Raw genomic sequence first — 21,787 nt, 5'->3', positions numbered from 1 at the left:
TTATATATTGCTCAAGATCACTGAGGTGGTATCCTACAGGGAATAATGACAGTATTTTTATAAGCAAATACCTTTTTTTTTTTATTATCCCCTTCAGCTGACTTGAAGGGTGCCAAGGAGACCATTTCTGGTATTCTGATCCTTCTCTGATGTGGTGGAAGCTTTGTTTTGAGGAAGGGAAGGCAGCTTTGGTCGTGTGAAGGAAGGAGAAGCAGCATCTCCTGCCTGCGTGAGTGGTGGCAATGGACAGTATAAACTGTCACTGTGTTTGGGCAGGACATGGGTGATGTGAGGTGGCCCCTGGGCTGGAGGAGACCTCAGCTGTGGCTCTGTCCTGCCCTGGGACATTCCAGAAGGTTCTGGAAGGGGGCAGGAGGCAGAAAGAGGCATTTCTGTGGCAGTCAGTGGGGACCTACAGCACGGCAGCATGTGGTGCCCAGAGCCTTCTCTCCAGGCTGAACAACCCCATCCCTCTCAGCCTGTCTCCACAGCAGGGGCACTCCAGATGGTCTTCACAATTCCACTACTTCTGATACTGGCTGCAAGAAATAACTCGAACGATGGAAATTTGGATGTATTTGTAATTAACCCATAAATAGTGTTACAGTGAGGAATTAAATATTTATTCCTCTGAAGTCTCGCCATTAGTATAAAGCAGATAGTGTTGCCTGGGAATGCAATACCTTCAGAAACAGTGTTGTTTTAAAACAAGTTTCTATATTAGAGATGGTTGTGAGGATTTGCAAAAAAAATTATGCAAAAAAAATGATATACAAAAATATTATTTAGGTGTGCATGGATTGAAATGAGTGCTCAACTTTCAGCATGAATAGTCCAGTGGCTTTGAAATTATTCAGATATTTGAAGAAGTCTCTGCTAAAAATATCTGTAATGGCTACTCCTTCCTCAACCCCAAATCTTTGGTGTAGTAATAATAACTCTCCTAACTGCTCCCTTTTAACATAAATAGAGGGGAAAAAATCAATTTTCAAGACAAATGTTGTGCTTTACAGTGTAATTTATCATACAGTGATGAGTCATTTTAGGTGTTATATTTATCCATTAAATATCTGTGGACAAACTGAAATGTGTGCATGTAATTGCTCCTCTGTTATTGTATTGAGCTCCATAGATGCTTCCCTGGGTCAGTAATTCATGTTTTTAGAGGGGGGGTTGTTCATCCTGCCTTTGAACAATTCTTGCATTTAATAAAAAACACCACAAAAAATTCTCTTTTTCCTTGTAGGACTCCAGAACGTTTGAAGTTACAAGAAGAAAAGGTAGGAAAACCAGTTTTCTTTCAGTGTGTGTGTGTTGGTGTTGAGTATTCTTGCAGTAACTTTTTAAAACAAGCAGGAGTTCACACACTTGAAAGGTTGTGCTGCTGTGGGTTTTCCAATGGCCTGTGCCTGGTGCTTGTCTGACAGTTCATAGTGTTTCAAATTATAGAATATTTTTTTCCAATGAAAACCTGCTCTTTTAGCACAGAATTTCATTATGGTGTTGGGTGTGCATGTCAAGGTTTGGGTGCTGGCAGGGCATCTAAATGGCTTTAATCTGAAGGAAGATCATTTAGATTAGATATTAGGAGGTAATTCTTCCCTGTAAGGGTGGGGAGGTCCTGGCACAAGTTGCCCAGAGCAGCTGTGGCTGCCCCATCCCTGGAAGTGTTCAAGCCCAGGTTGGAGGGGGGTTGGAGCACCCTGGTCTAGTGGAAGGCATGGCAGGGGGTTGGAACTGGATGATTTTAAAGGTCTTTTCCATCCCAAAACATCCTGTGATAAAAACCTGGAGAATTTCAGGGAGAAAAAGGTGCAGATGAGGCTTTCCATGCCCCTGCACAGCACAGCTCCACCCCAAGGTGCACCTGAGCTCAGCTCCTGCTCCTGGCGACTCTGCTGCCTCAGAAACGATTGCCTTCTGCCAGGAGTGGCTCCTGGCAGCTGGGGAGAATTGGCCATCAGAGAGCTCATTCTGGTTATCATTAATTTTGATTTTGTTCAGCAGATGTTTTCTGGATCAGACAGTTGCTTTCCTCATCTGTCTTGGTAGAATGTGAAGCAGGTGGCACTCCCCTGTTCAATGGATTTATGCATTCCCTGTTCCCTTCCAGCAGCTTCTTGAATTGTTTCAGGCACCCTGTATATTGGGAAGAGGTTGTAACTACCAAGGTTTTACTGCATAAGCAAAGAAGATCAGGTCCAAGGGTAACTTGTCATTTGGGCAAATAATCTCCTTTTTTTGTTTGTTTTTGTTTTGTTAGGTTTTTTTTGTGTTTTTTTTTTTTTTTTTTTGTTGTTGTTGTTTTGGTTTGGTTTTTGGGGGTTTTTTTGTGTGGTTGTGTTTTTTCTTTTTTTTTTTTTTTTTCTTCTGTGAGGCTGAGGCAGCAGAGAGGCTTGAGTTAATTAAAAATACAGCTCTTGCTAAAGGTGAAATCTGTTTGGTTTAGATGAAGAAATCCAGTTCTAGTGTACTTCCCTCAGTCTCAGACTGAAGAGGGCTCTTGGGTGGGTCAAGGCTGCTTTGGGATGCAGAAAAGCCTCTTCTTGTTGTGGGTGTGGACACAGTTCAGTCATGCCCTGGCTATGGCTTGTGGTGCAGTTCATGATGGGCACAGAGACTGGATCCACTCTTGTGGATGTACCTCTAGTCCTTTCTCAGATAGGAGTTCTGCTTCCAGAACTTTCTTCACAATGAAAGTAGCCAACACATATGAGAGCCTAAAGATAGCAATTCTTGAAATCAGGATTGAGTTTACAGATCATGGGCTTGGAGAATGTTACTGCAGAGCAATAACTGAATTTGGAGATCAGTGCCTCAAGACACCAAATTTGCAGGCTAAGTGAGGCTGATTTCTCATTGCTTTCAGAGGATGGATAAGACTTAACTTTTATTTTGAGGGGCAAAACCAGAATTTTTTTTCAGAAGTGAATTCAATGTAATGGACTTCTGTTAGAAGCTTCTTAGATCCATGGCTGGAGTAAAGGGGATGGCAACTGAGGGAGTTAAGATTTATAGATAAATTTGGCTTATGCCCAGCAAGGCAATATGTGGATTATCAAGTCTGTCTGAAGAACTGCAAACTCCTCAGAAGTCAAGAAAATGCTAACATGGTAAATACCTCTTGATAACAAAAGCCTGTGGATTTGCAGAGCTACCTGGGGATTTTCAGCAATGTTTAAGCATCCTCCTCTCTGGAGTTATTCCTCAATAGTGCCTATAAAATAATTCAGCAAAAGGCTCCTTCAGAAACCAGTTCAGTATTAAAATGTGCACAGAGCAGATATCATTTGGTGTCAGGAAAGAAATAGCAGGAGGGTCAGAATGTTTATTATGTACACAAAAGGATTTCTTCTAAATCTTGTGATATGGTATGAGGTGATTTTGATGAGGCCTTTTTCCCCCCTAAAAATGGTAATTTTTGCAGATAATGGTTTTTACCTGAGGAAATGAGATGATTGGAAGAGATTGGGAGTTGGGGGTTTATCCTTGTTCTGTTCCCTTGGTAGAAATTTTGGCTTTCTCTTAAAAAGCTGAAAAACTAAAAAATCTCATAGAAACACCCACAAATGTGAGGGCTCAGCAGACTTACTCTGTATCTGCTTTTATTATCCCAGGCTTATGGATGATCCAAGATGATTAAAAAAAGAGCTTTTGGTGAAAGGAGGGGCAATCCTGGTTTAGACTTTGCAGAGTTTTTCTTCATTTTGGGACGAAAGGTTTGAATCCTTTAGGTTTAAAGCAGACATTTTTCTTTCAAAGGGAACAAAGCCTTGATTGCTGTCGAGCATGAAAACACTTTTTTCTTCTTTAGTCGTGGATGAGCGTAGTTAAAGTGTGAGGTTTTGGTTTCCAAAGTGTCAGGATTACATATGCTGGAGAAATTTTGAACCTGCTCCAGAGCCCATTACAGTCAATGAATGGTTTTCCTTTGACTTCCATGGCATGAGATCAGCAGTAATTACATGATCTTTTAATTGCTGTGGTATGGAGGAGAGATGCTTCCCTGACTGCAGCTGGCAGCCGCCTCTCAGTGATGTTTGGAGACTGATTTTCTTCTCAATTGAAATGGAAATGGCTGCAGAACTGTTTTGTTCCTGGGATGCCTAACTGGTGTGCAAATATTACCCTTTTTGAATAAAAATAATGTTTTAATAAAAAAAACCCTCAATCTGAGGTTTGATTAGAAGATGCAGGAATATTTTTCTAAATTAACTTGAATTTTGCTTCTGAGTTGATTGCATATTTGACCCACTGTGGTGGGTCATATTGTATTATATTATCATCCATATTATGCCCATGCAATGGTAAACAGAATCTGGGGTGGAGTGCCAGGTTTGGTGTTGAGCTTTGAAAACAAACTCCCAGCCAGCCAAAAAAACCTCTAAACACAAGCCCAAGAAACCCCAGCATATGACAGACAAGCACAGGATTTGAATACCATCCTTCTGTATTGCTCTGTTGAACTAAAATCACTGGGCAAATTTGGGCAGGCAGATCTTTTTTCACTAACTGCATCCTTTTTCTCATTTTCATGTTATTTTTTTCATAATGTTCCCTGCCCTTAGAGCAGAGGAAAGGGGAAGGGAGCCAAAAGGGGAATAACCTGCACACTCCTTGTTGCTGTCCAGGGCAGTGTAATACTGCAGGAGAGCAGATGGGGAAGCGCAAAACAGGAGTAGGGAGCTGGGAAAAGCAGCAGTTTGTGCAGATCATGTGGACACAGCAGGCATTTTGTGAGAAGGATGAAGTGTCAGAATGGTTGGGGTTGGAAGGAACCTCAAAGCCTGTCTCATTCCACCCTCTGCCATGGGCAGGGACACCTTCCGCTATCCCAGGCTGCTCCAAGCCCCATCCAGCCTGGCCTTGAACACTTCCAGGGATGGGGCAGCCACAGCTTCTCTGGACAACCTGTGCCACCGTCTCACCACCCTCACAGGGGAGAATTTCTTCCTAAAATCTACATAGTCTGAGGAGAAGTCCCTGTGCAGGAAACTGGGAGACTGAAGGGTGTGTGTTAGATTGGAAGTAACGGGACCAAGTAGAGAGCACCTGCAGACATTAGGCTGGACAGTGGCAGGGTTTAGTTTTAAAGAATGGTGACTTTTCCCTGTGTAATGTGTGTACATGAACGCCTAACACTTACCTGCTGCTGTAAATTACACCATGCAACTTATATATGTAAAAGCCACATACATTTGTGTCTCATTCCCCATGTCTGGCAGAACAGAGCCTCCAGTGGTTTCCCCAATTATTTTAATGGCAAGGACACAGGAACTAATTCTGCAACTTCTGGAGCTGACAAATGTTCCCATTTCAGTTGGCACTGTGGGGCTGAAGGATGCTGAGTACTAGAACAAATTGTCTGCTGAGTAGGACTGTGCCCAAGCATATGTATAGTCACATTAAGCATAAAGAGCCAGGTCTTCAGTAGATAGAAATAAGTAAAGCTCTGCTGAATTAATGAACCACCTTTGCTTTTTACTAGCTGAGAATCTAACCCAAGCACTTAAAAGTTTTAATTTGTTTTTATGTTGTTCACAATCATCTGTTCAACAAATTAGTGTCAAAAGATGCTTTTGAAACCATTCAGCCAAGAAATGTTCAAGCAAATTGCTTCTGCTCTGACCATATAATCTTATTAAATGAGATGCAACTCTAGATTTATTCAGACAGATGACATCACACTGCCATAAAGATACAAACTTTAAATATCTGGTTTGAATTAAAACTTCTTTGAATTGACACTTGTCTGAAGTTTTCACAAGCTCTGTGTTGTGGATGTCCTATTTGTATATATTTATTACAGATGCACAATCCTCATTGTCACACTGTGATTCCTAATCACAATGTGGAGCAATAGAATGTAGTACACCCTGAGCTGTATGAAGTTGCTAGAGTTTTATTGAAAAATCTCTGCATCAATTAGCAGTGGTAGAGGATCCAGCCAGCAGCTTAAGAAATATTTCATTATTCTCCACTTGACATCAATTTTTATGTCCTACATGAAGAACTGACTCATGGTTATGAAACAGTAATGCCCTTCAGAAATTCTGTTTACCTCACTCTTTCTTTTCACCCACTTCAAATGTTTGCCTCTCCATGGAAGTTGACAGGCACTCCAAAATTGGCAGGAATGATAAGTTGCTCTCCTGAAATCCTTCAGGAGCACAAAGTGGTCAGCTGTAATTAATTTTGTAGTAAATCACCTATTAATTTCACATTATGTTGTTTTTTTCCTATTACTGGAATGCAAAAAAATCTGTGTTTTTTTTTTTTTTTTTTTTTTCTTACTACTTAGTCAAAACCCACCAAAACTCAGTAGCTGTGCTTATGTTGCTCTTCAGAAGAAACTGTACCCCCAGGATCTTGGTTGTCTGGCTATCCCAGTTACATGCAGATGATATGAAAGTAAATATTTGTATGTATATGCTCTGTACACAGCTGGGTGTTCAGAAACATGCTGGCTGAATTTCAGGACATTCTTCCAAAGTCTGAAGGACAGCTTTTACATTAGAAATCCCTGTTTTGTTGAATTACAAGTTGGAATATTTTCCATGTTTGTTATACTAGTTTTAACAATTACTGAGTCTTTACTTCAAACAAAATTTTTTGTTTCTGCCCATCTCAGCTGCTTTATTTCCATAGAAAGTTTTATTATCTCTGGCTTTGCCATTCACTGATGACATATGCTTTGAAATCTGTTACTCAGGGAAGGATGTTTGGGTCAAGATATTCATCTCGTGTTTAGTGCCTGTGTTTCCAAGGTTATGAAACCACAGTTTCTCAGGTTCTTTTGTACTTCATCCCACTTGAACAGCCTAGCCCTAGTTGGGAAGGGGCAAAGTTGTTTGCTCCCACACACCTATCAGCAGTGGTGTTTAATTATAACTTGGTGTATTTTGTGCTCTTAAGTGGCAGGAATTAAATAGGGAGTAAAACCATGTGGAGGGGGAAGAACCTCGAATAATCAACACATTAACCAGCGCTGGGCACAGTGGTAAATTAAACAGGAATGTGAATGCTCCTGGGCAGTCTTACTGTTGCTGTTTGTATTGCACATGTGTCTGGGAGGAGGGGCAGAGAATTGCAGCTTAGCCAGGGAGTTTCTGAGCAGCCCCTGAACCAAACAGGGCTAGTCCTGGTGGTCACCTGAGGCTGACAAATGACTGTTCACAGAGCTGGAATGCTTCTGAAAACGTGAATGCAGCTGTGGCTGAGCCCAGCTCTGCCATAAGCACAGCAAACCCCTTGCATGCCCAGCTCTCTGACTGGTGGAAGCAGAGTGGTTTGGCAGAGTTAAGGTTCCTGTAAATGGATCCATCAGTTTGTGTAGTCAAGTACTGTGGGGCAGGAGGAGGAATGAATTCCCTTCATGGCAGAATGGGCATGACTGTTTAGTAAGTAAATATAATAGAGTGTGGCTTTGCTAGAGCAGCAGATTGATGGACGTGAAGGAGCTGAAGTGAAAACTTCTTGAGTGGCAGGAAATCAGGAAACTGTTTCCTGGCAGCAGGTCGGATCAAGCAGATTGTGGACTAGCTTAGGAAGTGGACAGCTTCAGTTCCCAGTGTGGGAAGAGAGAGAACATGGAGATGAGCCAGAAATCTGTGAGACCTGGTGAGGATTTACAGGGAGATAGAAAATAACATATATGTGTATTCCATACCACTGTACGTGATAAATAAGTATCCCCAGTGCAGAAAGCTGAAGCTGGATATGCCTGAAGGCATCTCTCTTTTTCCATCTGAAATCAGAACAAGCTGTGCTGATTTGGCAGCTGAAAAAGCTGTGTGTGGTGTTGGCTTCTGTCAGCCCGTGACTCCACAAACTTCTCTACTTTTTCCATCTAAACTGGGAACTCTTTTGGAAGGTGCTGCTTTGTCCTACAAACCTTGTTTGGGCTGCATCTTCAGCCTCTCCAAAGCACTTTTCTCTAGCTGCCCCAGAGCTGAAAAGCAGGATTAGTTTGCACTGGTCTTCTAAGATAACCTGTCTTTAAGAAGAAGAGGGCATATTTTCAGACAAATGGTTTTTTCTTGACTTTATCATTAGCAGCAGCCAGGTTGAAATACAGTGAGGTTTGAAGTCATGTTGGATTTGATTTTTTTGCTTGTTTTCAGTGGTGCATTGTTCTTTCTATGAAATTCTACTTTTGTCTCCAGCCACATAACTCTGGTGAAATGCTGTTGTTACAGAGAGCATTGCATGATGTGGAAGCCCCTCTCATGTGGAGCAGACATGTGATGCTTGTACATGATATTGAAAGGTGCAAAGGCATGGTAAACCCAGAATTTTCAGACCAGTTATAACATAAACTAAGTTAAGTTTAACTTAACAGTTAAGTTATAACATAAACTTATTTTTAAGGGTTGAATAAAAAAATGGCAGCAGATGTTTCTGGTAATGGCAATATAATGTAATATGCAAACACTGTCAAACAAATCAGTTTATCCAGCACACCTTAGATATTAGAAAAATGAGTAAACTCAGACTTTCAAACAAAAGATCCAAAGTCCAGGATCGCTTCTGAGTCCAGTCAGATTTTTGAACATGCTACTAGTCTACTTAATATGTGTAAGAGCATGGTGCATTTTCAATTTCAGACTTAATAGGTTTCAACATGCCATTTCTTCCTGAACTGAGCTTTAACTGTAAGGCAGAGCAATTAGGTTAATATTACTGGAGCTTCAACTCACTGCTCAAATATGAGCTAAAAATAAGAGAGGAATAACCCTCTTTGTGCTCTCTTAGTTCAGGCACTTACTCCCAGGTGGTCATGGCCTCAGCCTGTGGAAGATGGAAGTGCTGAGCCTGTCACTGGGTTAGCCCAGCTAGGGGGGTGGTTTATGGCAGGGGAGGCTCTAGGGGAGCTCTGGTGGCCTCTCCTGGAGGTGACATGGCAGTGGCTGAGGCCATCAGCGATCCTTACAGTGCTTAACTGTGGGGCTGTTATGTTCTTGCACCACATCCTGCTCTAGCCAAACCCAGTGGAATCATAGAATCCCAGGATGGTTTGGGTTGGAAGGGATTTGAAAGGTTATCTCATTACAGCCCCCTGCCATGGGCAGGGACACCTTCCACTATCCCAGGTTGCTTCAAGCCGTGTTCAAGCTTGCCTTGGACACTTCCAGGGATGGAGCAGCCACAGCTTCTCTGGGCAACCTGTGCCAGGGCCTCACCACCCTCACAGGGAAGACTTTTTCCCTAGTAGGATGTGAAGAACGAGCCATTCAGGTGTTTGGGGCCATAACCATGTCCCTGGCTGCTGTTGTAGCAATTACTCTGCTTAAGTTAGTGGTTTCCAGGGGGCCCTGCTTTGTGTGTAAACGATTCTTTTGGACTTTACATTTCTAGGCAAGATTTCATTTCAGTAATTAGCACATGTCAGTATATTTTTAATAAGAACTTAGGAGCCTGTGAAATGGTCCAGTTGTTCATGGTGCTTGGGAAAGAAAAATCTGCTCTGTATAAGGTAATGTAATTACTTTTCTAAAGGAGTTTTTATTATGCATCTAACTGCACATTTACTGTTTTTGATAGACCCAAATAAAACCAGAATGGAATGAATAAGCCATTGGGTAAACAAAAGAGGTAAAGCATTTATAAATATGTATTTAGTCAGCAGAGCTGATTGGCCACTCTGCAACTGCTCCAATGTCTCGGTAATCCAAGTTTAATAGCCTTCCATAAATATTTCCTTGTTTGTCATGAGACAGGAGTTATTTATCCATGCCATGCTGCTTACTTGTGTTTGATGAGAATTTTTGAAGAATATTAGGCAGGTTTGTTGTTTTGCATATAGCATAATGGGCACTGTGTGTTTATGAAGTAGCATGAGAGTGATCCTCGTATTTTTGTCCCTATCTCCTCCTCGTTATTATCCTTGCCTCTCCCTCATAGGTGGTATGTCTTTTTGTAATTCTTTTTGCTCTCTCAGTTTTAGTGAGGTTAAGATGCTTCTTTCTGCTGAATTTCTAGGTTCTGTCGGATAAAGTGTCTCCAAGGATGTGACAGTCATTAGGGCTGAATATCAGCTCAGATGCTTTTTCTAATTGAGTGTAAAACTGTTTGACTCATTTCAGGTATCCTGAAACTCATCCAGGAACATGTTTAGCCAGGATGAAACTAACGTATGTGAAAAGTGATTCTGGACCTATAGACTTCAAAGCTGGTTCCTTCCAAAGGCATGAGTTGGATTTTGGCTTTTAAATTTGTTCAGCATAGGGGGCCATATCTGTTATTAATGTATCTGTTCCTGGGGTTTGTGTGCACAATGGTTGTTGCAAAGGCTGAAATCTATCTTGCACAGCCAGCAGATAATAGCATCAAATTATGCTCTAGCTTGGAAAATAAAAAATACAAGAAAAAAGTGTTGTGTTTGCCATCTGCAGATTTGGAAATTTTTCAAAATGTCACTTCTTACAAGATTTCAATTTAGTTTCTCATTGCAACTGCAAAGTAGGTGACAGTGGCACGCAGTGCCCCTGCCTCAAGTTGTTTTGCTTTTCCCATTGAAATTCTATGATGTGAATTGCCTATAACAGGATCTTTTTTCTTTACTTTTCATATCTGAATGCTTTAAAGAATCATTTTTCTCTCAGTTACTGAAGTTAGGTTTTTTTTATTATCCTGCTTTTTATTTCCTCTTTACCCACACTTGTTTTTCAAAAATTGTTAGTTTTCCCTAAATTAGATAATAGCCATATTTGGGGTTGAACTCGTATTGCCTGTTAAATACAGAAGTTCATCAGCTGCTTTTAACAGAATCAACATTGTGGCAACCCTTATTCCCTGGGAAATAGAATCAGTGAAGCCAGAAATTGGAAGCAGCCCTGTGCTGCTTCTCTGCTGCTATCAACGCGTCCAACTCTGTTGGCACCAGTGTCAGTGAGGGCTGATCCATTGCCAGAGACATTTTCATGGGAAAACACCAGTTTGTGAAAAGAGAGGGTGGCTGTGGTTTGAGCAGGTATCCCAGCCTGTGAGGTGCCTGTGTGTGCACTCCTAGATGCTGGTGGGATTTCCCTGGTGTGCAGGAGTTGGGATCCAGGCTGCATCTGAACACTGTGCAATGATGAAGTAACCGTGTGACCCACAGAAGTTCTGATAAATGAGGAAGTACATTCTCCTAACTCTGTCATAATACTTTAAGCACTGATCCTCAGCAGCAGACAGGGTGAGACCCTGAGTGGGTCTATCAGAGAGGGGCTCATGGTCTCACTGCTCAGGGTAGCTGGATTAGTGCCTGTTCCTGATGCTGATTTTGGAATGAGCAGCTGGACTCATAGGAAAGTTGGAGAGAAGTACAGGTTTCTACATGCTTGTAAAACCAAGCTGGATCTTGCCATCATGATGGTGAACTGGCCAGCCAGGGCTGCAGTGTGTGTGTTGGATAGAGGACTGTAACAGCTTCTAGTGGGCTGAGGGTCTCAAAACCAGTAAAGAGCAACTCTGCCTTTGTAAGGCAAAGCATGTGGATTAAGTCAAAGCCCATACCAGTACATTAAATTATCCAGAAAGCCCTGACTGCTCCTCAGTACTACAAGGTGTCCCAACCAGAGCTAAGTCTTCACATAAAGGTAGCAGTAGAGAAGCAGGGACAACTCTTTTCCTTTTGGGTATATAGTAAATGCTTCTTGCATGGGGAGGTTTGCATTTGGATGACACCTGCAAGTATATTCCAAACAGGTCAGATTGATTAGAGAGAGTGCTAAGTGATCATTTTTGGTGAGTCACAGGGTTTGTATTATCACTGGATCATCCTAACGTGTCCTGGGAAGCGTGGAGGTGCTGGTGAAGTAATTGGGTTCTGAGTGAACTTCAAAATGATTTCTTGATTGACTGTGAGACAATGCTGAGAATGACTCCTTCACCCTTTTAATATTCACCCAATATAAATAACATCACCAGAACAAGTCCTGCCTGATCTGTGTGTCGGGCACTGCAATTCCCTCCTCAAAGGAAGCGTGTTCATCAGGCCTTGTTCATCACATCTGGGCTGTGCTCCCTCTGATTCGATGATCCCATCATCATTCCCACATCTTTAACTGAGCACCCCCTAGTATTCTAGAACAGAAGTAATAGTTACAGCCCTCTGTCTTTCCTTTCACCCTGTGCCTTTCCAGCAGACAGAAGTGCTAATGTGATTATTTCTCAGGATGCTGTTTGCTCACTGGAGGGTGAGAGGCTGTTCTTGTCGGGAGAACGGCGCTGCTGGCCTCGCTGAACACCTCTGCACAACACATGGATTTCTCTCTGTTTGGGAAACCTGTGGGATTATTTTCAGTTTCAGATGTCACAGCAATTAGTATTTGGAATTATACAACTGAAACATGTTTTATTGTACTCATTTAACAACAGGAACATGATGAAAATCATTAAAAGTATCCAACTTCTTTTCCTTTGCATCCAGGAGCTAATTTTGACTCGGTCCTCTACCAGTGGATTTTCCATTTCACTTTCCTGATTTTGTAGCAATAATTTTCAGACTTTCCTTGAATCAAACCTGTTGTTTGTTCTTTCAGTGCACTCCCAGGGGACGAGAGGATTTCTGTCAAAACAGCAGAACAGTTCCTTTCAGGAAGCTAACTGGAAGCAGGGAGGAGCGGGGAGGGAGCGCGCGGCTCGGTGCGCGCGTGCCCCTGTTGCTGATGTGCTGATCAGCACACGGCTGGTGTGAGCAGGGCTCTCCAGGGACAGCCAGCTCCAGCGGGAGAGCCATTAATATCCAGCCGTTCTGGCAGTGGGAGCTAAGCATAGTGCACTTATTTAATTTAGACATTAAATCTCTTTCTTAGCACAAACAAACAGTCCTTTGCTGGCTTAAAATTCTCCTCGGCTGCTGTGCGGGTAAAGCTTTTGTCTGCAAGTCTGCACTTATGGGAAGGGCTTGGAGGGGGATGTGGTCACACAAATATGGAATTGTTAAGGCTGGAAAAAGCCTCTAGGATCATCGAATCTAGGTCTTAACCTAGCCACTGCCATGTTCCTGGGAGCTCTCCCGAGCTCTGTGCTGACCCGTGCTGGCTGGTCACTTCTGGGGTGAGGGGTCTGCAGGTGTTTGGTGGCTCCAAGGGCTTTAGGTCATTAAGTAGTAAGAGGTGGTTGGTCAGAACTGCTCTGTTGGGTTTAACTGCAACTCTGTTGCAGTTACAATAAGCAGGCAGAAACTCAACCCCAAGCTAGATGCTTTTAGTTCACTTGCAAAATCCCATCTCCAATGTGTCAAAGTCTATTTGAGCAAGAATAAGATCAGATGAGCTAATAATTATTAAAACTGGGATTTGTGCTGGCTTAAATACAACAAAGTTTTTTGAGTTTTAGGTTTTTTTTTTTTTACTTCTGCTGGGAAAGGGTGAATTCAGATTTTGCCTCTTCATGAACAGATACATGAGGCTAAGCATTGTCTAGATGTTCAGTGAAACAAAATCCTCACTACTTGATGCTACACATGCTACAGTAAAAATAAATGTTACTTCCCACAAATACCACCTATGTTAGTATTTCTCTTTAATTACTGGGAAAATTGCTGGTACTAACCCTGTTTCCTACAGGCAATTCCATGTGACAAAAAGGTCTGAGGTTTCCAGGAACATACACACGAGTTACAGGCAAAGTTTTCTAAAGCCAAAAGGGTTGGGTTTCGTTTCACAAGATTCATTTAGTCCTTGAGAGAACACACAAACTTTCTTTTTTTTTAAGGTCAGATAAAAATCTCTTTTCTGTGCTGCTAATTCATCAGGCACTAGAATATGAAGGTCATGGTTTGTGGGGAGAAGTAACTTTTACTAGGCCAGCTGAGAGAGAAAGAAATATGGGAAGCTGTTGAGCACAAGAACTGTTCATCAGGTCTAGAATGTTAACATCAACTGTAAGATAGTGAATTCATTCCCTTTATACTTAAACAGAATTTGCTGGTTTTAAAGTTGGTGTAAACACAGTGTTTTTACTTACTACTGGAATCTAATGGTGTGTGTTTGCCAGCTATTAAGATAAAAATGGCTTTCAGGTCTCCTGTTCTTACCTCCTTCGGGTTTTGTTTTTTCTTTTTTTTTTTTTTTTGGTTTGTTTTGTTGTTGTTGTTGTTTGTTTGTTTGTTTTCAGTTTTCTGTTGATATTGCTTTTATCTTTTGTCTTTCCTTTCTGAAATAAAAAATAAAGATAACTTTGGAGAGTGTGTCCTGTGATGGAACTGACTGCAGGACTTAGGTAAGATTGTGATTTAGCAGCAAAAGCTTTGGAAGTACACTGTAATGGGGGGGATGACAGTGGAGTCTGAGATGGGCATATTACTTTTTTCCTTTATTTACTTTCTAGCTTACAATTAAGATTTTGGAATTTTCTTGGTGGCGGCATGGATGGAGCCACCCTGCTGTGAGTGTCCCCTACAGTCCTGCTATGAGTTCATTCTGTCCTCTTGAGAGTGGGGCCAAGGTTTCCATCTATGTAGGGACAATGTGTGCCATAAGGAGTGCTGCTGTCTTCATGCTGTCATATGAAATGGTTTAGATTGGATATTAGGAAAAATTTCTTCACTGTCAAGCCCTGGCACAGGCTGCCCAGGGCAGTGGTGGAGCCCACATTCTCATGGAGAGATTGAAAAGGTGTGTAGATGTGGCACCTGGGGGACATGGTTAGTGTTGGGTTTGGCAGTGCTGGGTCAATGGTTGGACTCAGTGATCTTAGAGATGTTTTCCAACCTAAACATTTCTCTGTTTCTATGCTTCATGTGTGGATGACAGCATGGGCGTTGCAGCTGAATGCCCAGTGTGTGGCACAATCTCTGCATTAGCTGTCTGGGATGTTATTTTGCCCAGAGCTAGACCTTATTTGGGAGCTAGGTTGTTAGAAATTAAAATTCATGGAGCAGATACTTAGAGCAGATGACGTTTGTCAGGGTGTGATGCTGCACTCCCAGATCCCAGCTCTCTGCCTGTGGGTGCAGCCAGGCTGGCCAGGCTGCCAGCTGGCACCGAGGGCTGAGGGTTGGAGCTGCAATTCTCTACTTGCTTCTTGCACTGAGACCTTGGTCAGGATTTAATAGGAATTAAGTCTGATAGAAGAAGTTAAAAAGTTCTGATCACTTCTTCAGTGATACATTTTTCCCCTTAAGATATCCTTCTTCTGCATCCTCTGATAGGAAGAAACACATGAAAACAGGGTTCACTGGAGTGCAAACATCACCAGAGCTGGTGTGATTTCAGAGGTAAAATCAGCTGAAAACTAATTATCATAATATTTAACTTTCTAATACTGTCACAAATGTCAATATCCTCTCAACTCTTGATAGTCATGATGTGCCTTTTTCCTTACAGAGTTAGTGAATCCTGGAGGTCTCCCTGCCCAACAGTGGCAGTCTGTCATTGTTGCTGATCCAACTCTATTGACTCTGAGCTCTAAATAATTAAAATTGTGTGCTTATATTGGGAAAAAAGGCAGGAAACTTTCAGTAGCAGAATATCCTGCAACACTGGAGGGTAGCTTTTTAGCACTTCCTTCTTAATTGCTGTCTCTTAATTTGCAAGAAAGCTGTGACCCTCTGAGTGAGATGGGCTGGTATTACTGAGATATGGAGTCCCACAGTTATTTGTGTTATTACATAATTATTTGTCTGAGAAAGTGAGGGTTTTTTACATGATGAGAAGAAAGCTCTCCTCTCTAGGTGGGACTAATGTGGAGCATGTTTTTAGTGTATCACCTGGAGGAGAAAAATGCACAGGAAGTAGCTTCTGGTGCTGTTTCTTGCTGTTGTTTGTATTTTGTTTTTAAGAATAGGAGCACAGCAAAGTGGCTGATCACTGAAGGCCATGAGCCAAGACCCCATCCCTGACATGTCATGTCTTACTAAAGCTTTTGAGGAAGCAAACCAAAACACTGTGAACTAGACTCTCTTGATGCCCCAGAGGCTCCATTCTCTATTCTGGTACTTCCAGTAGCAGAAGCAAAGAAGAAATTTTATGAGAGTGACTAAAAATAGTCTTATTGATTCCTGGAGCTTAGTTAGTCTCAGTGATCTCTCTATGCAAACCTCGTTCAGTTGCTATTTTCTGCCTTTGTCGTGATTTCAGTGAGGGAGGTGTAAAGGAAAGGTAACATCAATTGACCTAAATACAAGCTGTAAGTGGAAAAGCAGGCATAGCATTGGGGAGAGCAACAGGGAGATGCTGGCTCCTCTGGGATGCTGCTGCTCCAATGCTTTATCCTGTATCAACCCTGCTTGTGCTGAGTGTATGGATTTACTGGGTTTGTGTGCATTATTTCAGCAATAAGTTGCTTTACTTTGGCAAGTCAGGGTGTAACTGATAAACCTGTTGTTTGGACTTAATGGGTTTGGACCCCCTAAGATGTATCTTGACTGTCTTGAGTCTAATACCTGAGTGACTTGGATGCAGTGATAATTTAACTCTTAGTCACACAATTTTGAAAATAACAGGAATTCTTTGTATATTTATATTGACTATATGTATGTTCTCAGATGGATTTCAGCATTTTATATTGAATTTTATTGGCTGTTGGGTTTTCACCCTAAAATTCACTGTGTTATCTTAATCATAGCAAGTAACCTTTCTCATGTGTGAAATGGGGATAACACTGGGTAAACTTAGAACTGTTGCGTGGGGTGGTTGAAGTATTTTGGTCTCTTTAAAATAAAGCTGTGTGCATGTGTGCCAGCAATGTTCTTTGCTTTCTGCCCAGGTTCAGTTGATGACATTTTGTGAATCAGTGACAGAGCCAGGTACAGAAAGTTGCTGGAATTACTGATGGGTTCGGGGCCACTGTCATAGTTGGGTCAGAACTTATTGGCGTTATGTGTGGGGTTTGGCTATACCTCAACAGCATCCCTTGCAAGGTCTGCAGGACATCTCTCTTACTGGAGTTACTGAGACAGGAGGGTGGATGGGCTGTCACTCAGACTGTTGTCCCCCACTGATGGATGTGTAGAAGGACAGCGTGTTGCAGGACCACAATTTGCCCGTCAGAAGCCTGGAGTGGAGACCTCTGTGCTTGGTGAGGGCATCATCTGCTGTGTTGCTCTGGCCCCTTATCCAGTAGGGCTCCTTTCTACAACATAGTTCAGACTAAAATGTGCCTGATACTGTCAGATGTTAAATATCAAATTATGGGGGATAATCATGGAGAAATGACATCTTTGGGAATCTCACTGAAATGTCTCTGGTTCCCACTGTGCTTGCTCTGCAGTACTGCATCATGGGCAGGTGGGCAGGGAATTAATTCAAGTCTCTTAAGAAAGAGCTTCAAAACTCTTCTCTGGAAGGAAACTTAATGGCTAAAGGAAAGTTGATGGGATCCCCCATGAAAACAGCAGCAAAATAAAAAAGCTGCCAAGAACTCTGCTTGCTGCAGGGAAGGAAACTAGGAGGGAGGTGCAGGAAGGTGAGGGAGATCTCAGTTTCTAGCCTGTAACAATTAGAAAGGGTGAGAGGAAAGAGTGGAACAAAAGGGAAGCAAGTACATGGGAAGGAAAAAGCCCCACGTCTAGTCTGCTTTACCAACCTAAAACCTGATTGACTTAGTCATTCATGGAGGTGAGGCAGTGACTTAGAGGATGCCAGGAGATGGATTTGCTTGCTGCAAAAATTATTTGCCAGGCAGCTGCTGGTGCTTCTGGTGCTTTCCAGTACTCTTCCTGTGTTTATATTTGGAGCCAGTGGTTTTCCTGTTGAAGAACTCAAAAGAGTAAAGCTTGACATCTTTCACTCTGAAGGGAAACACAGGGCATTTTAGCATGGCATGCCATGACAGATATTGGCATCCTTTCAATGCTGAAAGCTTGCTATGTGCTCTGGTCCACAGAGTATTGCTGGCCTCACTTCTGCATGGAAAACTGTCCTTCTGCCCCAGATTTCCCTGGAAGTCATGGCCTCCCTCCCATGACCCTGCAGCATTGCTGTGGGCCAGGTCTGCTTGCTGAGATGCCTTCACCCCCCTCAGCCCATGCTGCTCGCGGCGTGTCTCTGGTGGCAGCAGTGGGAGTTGTGTGCTTGGCTGTGTTTGCAAATTTGGCCTTTAGCTGCTTGCTCTCCCGTTTTGTTGACGGCTGGAGAGATCATACAGAACATACAGAGGGACGTGGCTGTGTGCAGTGAATAACAATGAAATGCCTGGTTTGTGTTACTGCTTGAGCACGGTTTGAAATAGAACCTTCGTGGTGTTTGTGTTCAGAGCTTCTCTTGAAGCAAGGGCAAACTTGAAAGGGAAAGTGTCAGGATTTCACATCCCAGCCACCACCTCCCAGAGCAGAACCCCTCTGGCTGTCAGACATCACTGTGCCCCTTCCAGAAGCCCTCCCTACCTTTAACAAGTAGCACTAAGGATGCTGGAGATGAATTATCTTTAGAGGAGAGCTCTGCTGTCAGAGTGGGTATGACTGCTCTGTTTAGCTGTGCTGAATTATTTTGGATAGTTATTTCTGTGGTATGGACCAGCCTCCAATGACTCTGTAATACACAGCTCTGCAAAACAGCTCCTTAGAGCTATCTCTGGGGAAGGCAGTGCTTTCCATTGAGAGATGAGATTGCAAGGGCTGCACTTAAAAACAGATAAACATAAAAACAGATAAACATTTCAACAGCATGAGGTGACTAAGTGTTACCCTGGTATTTTGTAACTACTTTCTTTGAATAGAGCAAGGCTTTGTTAATACTGTAGTACTGGAGCAATACTCTGCAGCTGACACTTGCAAAATCTCTTCTTGTGTTTCATTATTTGAACAGATCTTACTCAACCCCAAAAGGTTTTGCTTTAGTAAAGGAAAAGCAGATGTGTGTAGATGGGATCCAAAGTCCTGAAAGAATATGGGTATGCACCCTTGCTTTTTTCTTTCAAATAGGAGATTCTGACAGAAAGAAAAAGGTCTTTATTTCATGGCCATCTGTGATCCTCCATTCAGTTAAACCAAGGGACCCCAGATCCTGGGAGTGCAGGAACCAGGGATCATGAGCCTATGCATGCATGTAGTGTAAATGCAGTAGTGCTTGAACCAGGAAGGCATGGCAGCAACCCGCCAGCTCATCCCACATTCAATACTGACTGTCCTGGATTTTGCTTCTGGTTGCTTACCTGTAGGAGGTGAGAGAAGACTGAAGCCTTTACAGATTTGTCTGTGGTCATGGGGAACACAGAAAAGGGCACGTGGTGGCATCAGCAGGAATAGATCATGAGCACAGTGCTTTATCTAGAGCTAGTGAAGATTTTACCACAAATAACTCATCCTGCTCTGTCCTTCTTATCTCTCCCTCAGCCTTGCAAAATGTATTTCACATACACAGTGTCTCCCTGCTTGAGCCAGTTATCTGCCTCTCAACAGCTACTTATTCTTCCAAAGTACTCTATTACTGCTTGGATTTGATTTTTATGTATATACAATCATTTTGCCATTGTACTGCCTGTGTGTGGATGCAAAACTGCCTTAGCTCCTTGCACTCCATCTCACTGCAGTATTGATGTTGCTATACATGGTGGTAAAATTAATGAAATTATGTTCTCTATTTATGAACTAGTTTATTACTTTAATTATTTATTGCTACTGCAGCTAATTTGATTTAGGCAATATTTAGTTCTGTTTCAGTAACTTCATTTTAAAAACAAGCTGCTGGTTTGAATTCATTGGCATTAAGAACTTGTTATTGATTAGTTTGGCCTCAAACTGTGTGATGAGGAGAGTGGCTGTGTGCCATGCTAAGCCTTCAGCCCAGAATGTTAACAGCAAGCTGCACTTATTTTTCTGGGAATATTTCTTTGGAAAGTGTATGAAGACTTGCAGGTGTGTAATGAAAGTCAAAGCCCTTCAACAATTTCTGTGTCTTGAGTTTATCTTTATAAAAGAGAATAAAGAATGCAGAACTGAATAACTGCAATACATCTCCCACTTTTGTACCTCCATCAGAGTGTTCAGACATGCCCTTTACTACAGCTTTTTGTTGGGAATTGGTAATATCACCTGTAGTGGTGACATGCAGTCTGCTCATCTGTGCATCTCTTCAGTTCTGCTCTCCAATTTCAAGAGCTTAATTCAAAACCTATTAAAATCAATCGTAAGGCTTCCTCTTTCATTTCATTTCATTTCATGCTGTAGCTTCGATGACTCCCTGGCTTTTCTCTGTGTTGCCACTTTCTGCTGACTCTTCATGATTTAAAGATGAAGAGGTTAAATGGCTTCTCTTCTGCCATCTCCAGTTACCTGGGATAAAGCTCAAGGGCTACACTTCAGAGCAGAAGACAAAGGTCTTGTTTGTAAATTAGAGTTCAAGTTTTGCAGAGTGTTCTTGAGGGGTGATCCTGCTTTTCTATATCTCGTAGTGACAGTCTGTATTTGGTGACCTGTCCTGCCATCACCCTGCAAGGCTATGTCCAGAGGTGAGGAAATTATCTTGAAGACTTTAATGCCAGTTCTTTTGCTCTACAGTAATTTCTCTGATCACAGTCGTTCTCTTTGGAAATGAAGAAAGCCAACATGATCCAAAGGTTGGGGGATCTTTTTGGGTGGTCAGGCACAGCACTGGGTTGTTTACAGCCCATCTGAACATGTGCCAGTTCAGCTCTCTTCTGTGCCCAAGCCAAGGAGGTAGTGCCAGCCCACTGCTGCCCAGCCAGTGGAGGTGGGGCTCTGCTCCACTCCATGCTTCTTTCACTGGGTCTGGGAAGCTGCAGTTTCAGGTCTTTGCCTCAAATGCCACATGTGCTTGCCAACAGATATAAAATGCTGTGGGTTGTCATGGTTCTCTTCTGGAGATGCACGTCATCCTTTTTTTTCCTGTTCTTGCGCTCTTCTATGGGAAATGGAAGGGCTGAGGGAGCTTTTCTGTAACCTTACTCTGATGAGTATCTATCATGGTTTGACACTGATAACATATTTAGGACTTATCATCAAAACCACATTAAACACACAATCTTCACTTAGTACAACAAAAACAAACTAAACAGAAGAAAAAAGTTCCCCACGCCAGATTCAACAATAATCCCAGCACAAAACAAAAAAGACAAATTATACAGAAATACACCCTTGGACCCTTTGCTGCAATTATGGTACAAATTTCCTACTATAATTCTACTTAATATGGTTCAGTGCTTGCTTTGCCCATTGTTTCTCCCAATTAATATGTTTATCTCAAAGTCCTCATCATGGCCCGCAATTCTCCACCAAAAAGAGAATTGTTGTTGTTTGACGCTGGCCAAACTCCAGACACCCATGAAAGCCACTCACTCACCCTCCCCTGCCACAGCTGGGTAGAGGAGAGAAAAAAAACAAAACAAAGGTTTGATGAGTTTAGATAAGGACTGGGAGAAAACATTCTAAGGGCAAAACAGGTTCAACTCAAAGGTAAAAAGTGAATTTATTACTACCAGAATCAGAGGAGGATAATGAGAAGTAAAATAAGGCCTTAAAAACACTGTGTGTGCATCTCTGCATCCCCTGTGGATCCCCACAGGCTGTGTGTGGATCTCTTCATCCCCTGTGGATCCCCAGGGGCTGCAAGGGCACAGCTACTTCACCATGGTCTCACCATGGCTGCAGAGGAATCCCAGCTCTGGCCCCTGCAGCAGTTCCTGCCCCTCCTTCCCCACTGACCTTGCTGTCTCCCTGTTGTTCCCTCACATGTTCTCATCTCCTCTTCTCTGCTAGAAGAAAAATTTTGCATGTCTCACTTCATTTTGATTTTCTTCTCAAATCTGTTACCTCATAGGTGTTACCATCCTCTCTCATTGCCCAGCCCTGGCCAGCAGCATGTCCATTTTCAGAACCATCAGGGGTTGGCTCTGCTGG

General features: G+C 42.5%; 1 protein-coding gene across 8 annotated transcripts in view; it reads left to right on the top strand.

Moving 5' to 3' along the window:
* FSTL4 (follistatin like 4) overlaps positions 1–21,787 on the top strand; it is a 209,555-nt gene that overhangs the window by 13,938 nt on the left and 173,830 nt on the right. For all 8 annotated transcript variants that reach the window (XM_038149864.1, XM_038149863.1, XM_038149862.1 and 5 more), the window contains exon 3: positions 1,247–1,280. In XM_038149864.1, the coding sequence (XP_038005792.1) occupies positions 1,247–1,280 (34 nt within the window). The remainder of the gene's footprint in view (positions 1–1,246; positions 1,281–21,787) is intronic.

Source organism: Motacilla alba, chromosome 13 (assembly GCF_015832195.1).
Source record: "Motacilla alba alba isolate MOTALB_02 chromosome 13, Motacilla_alba_V1.0_pri, whole genome shotgun sequence".
NCBI classification, from domain to species: Eukaryota; Metazoa; Chordata; class Aves; order Passeriformes; family Motacillidae; genus Motacilla; species Motacilla alba.
This window is presented reverse-complemented; position numbering and strand designations above follow the sequence as displayed.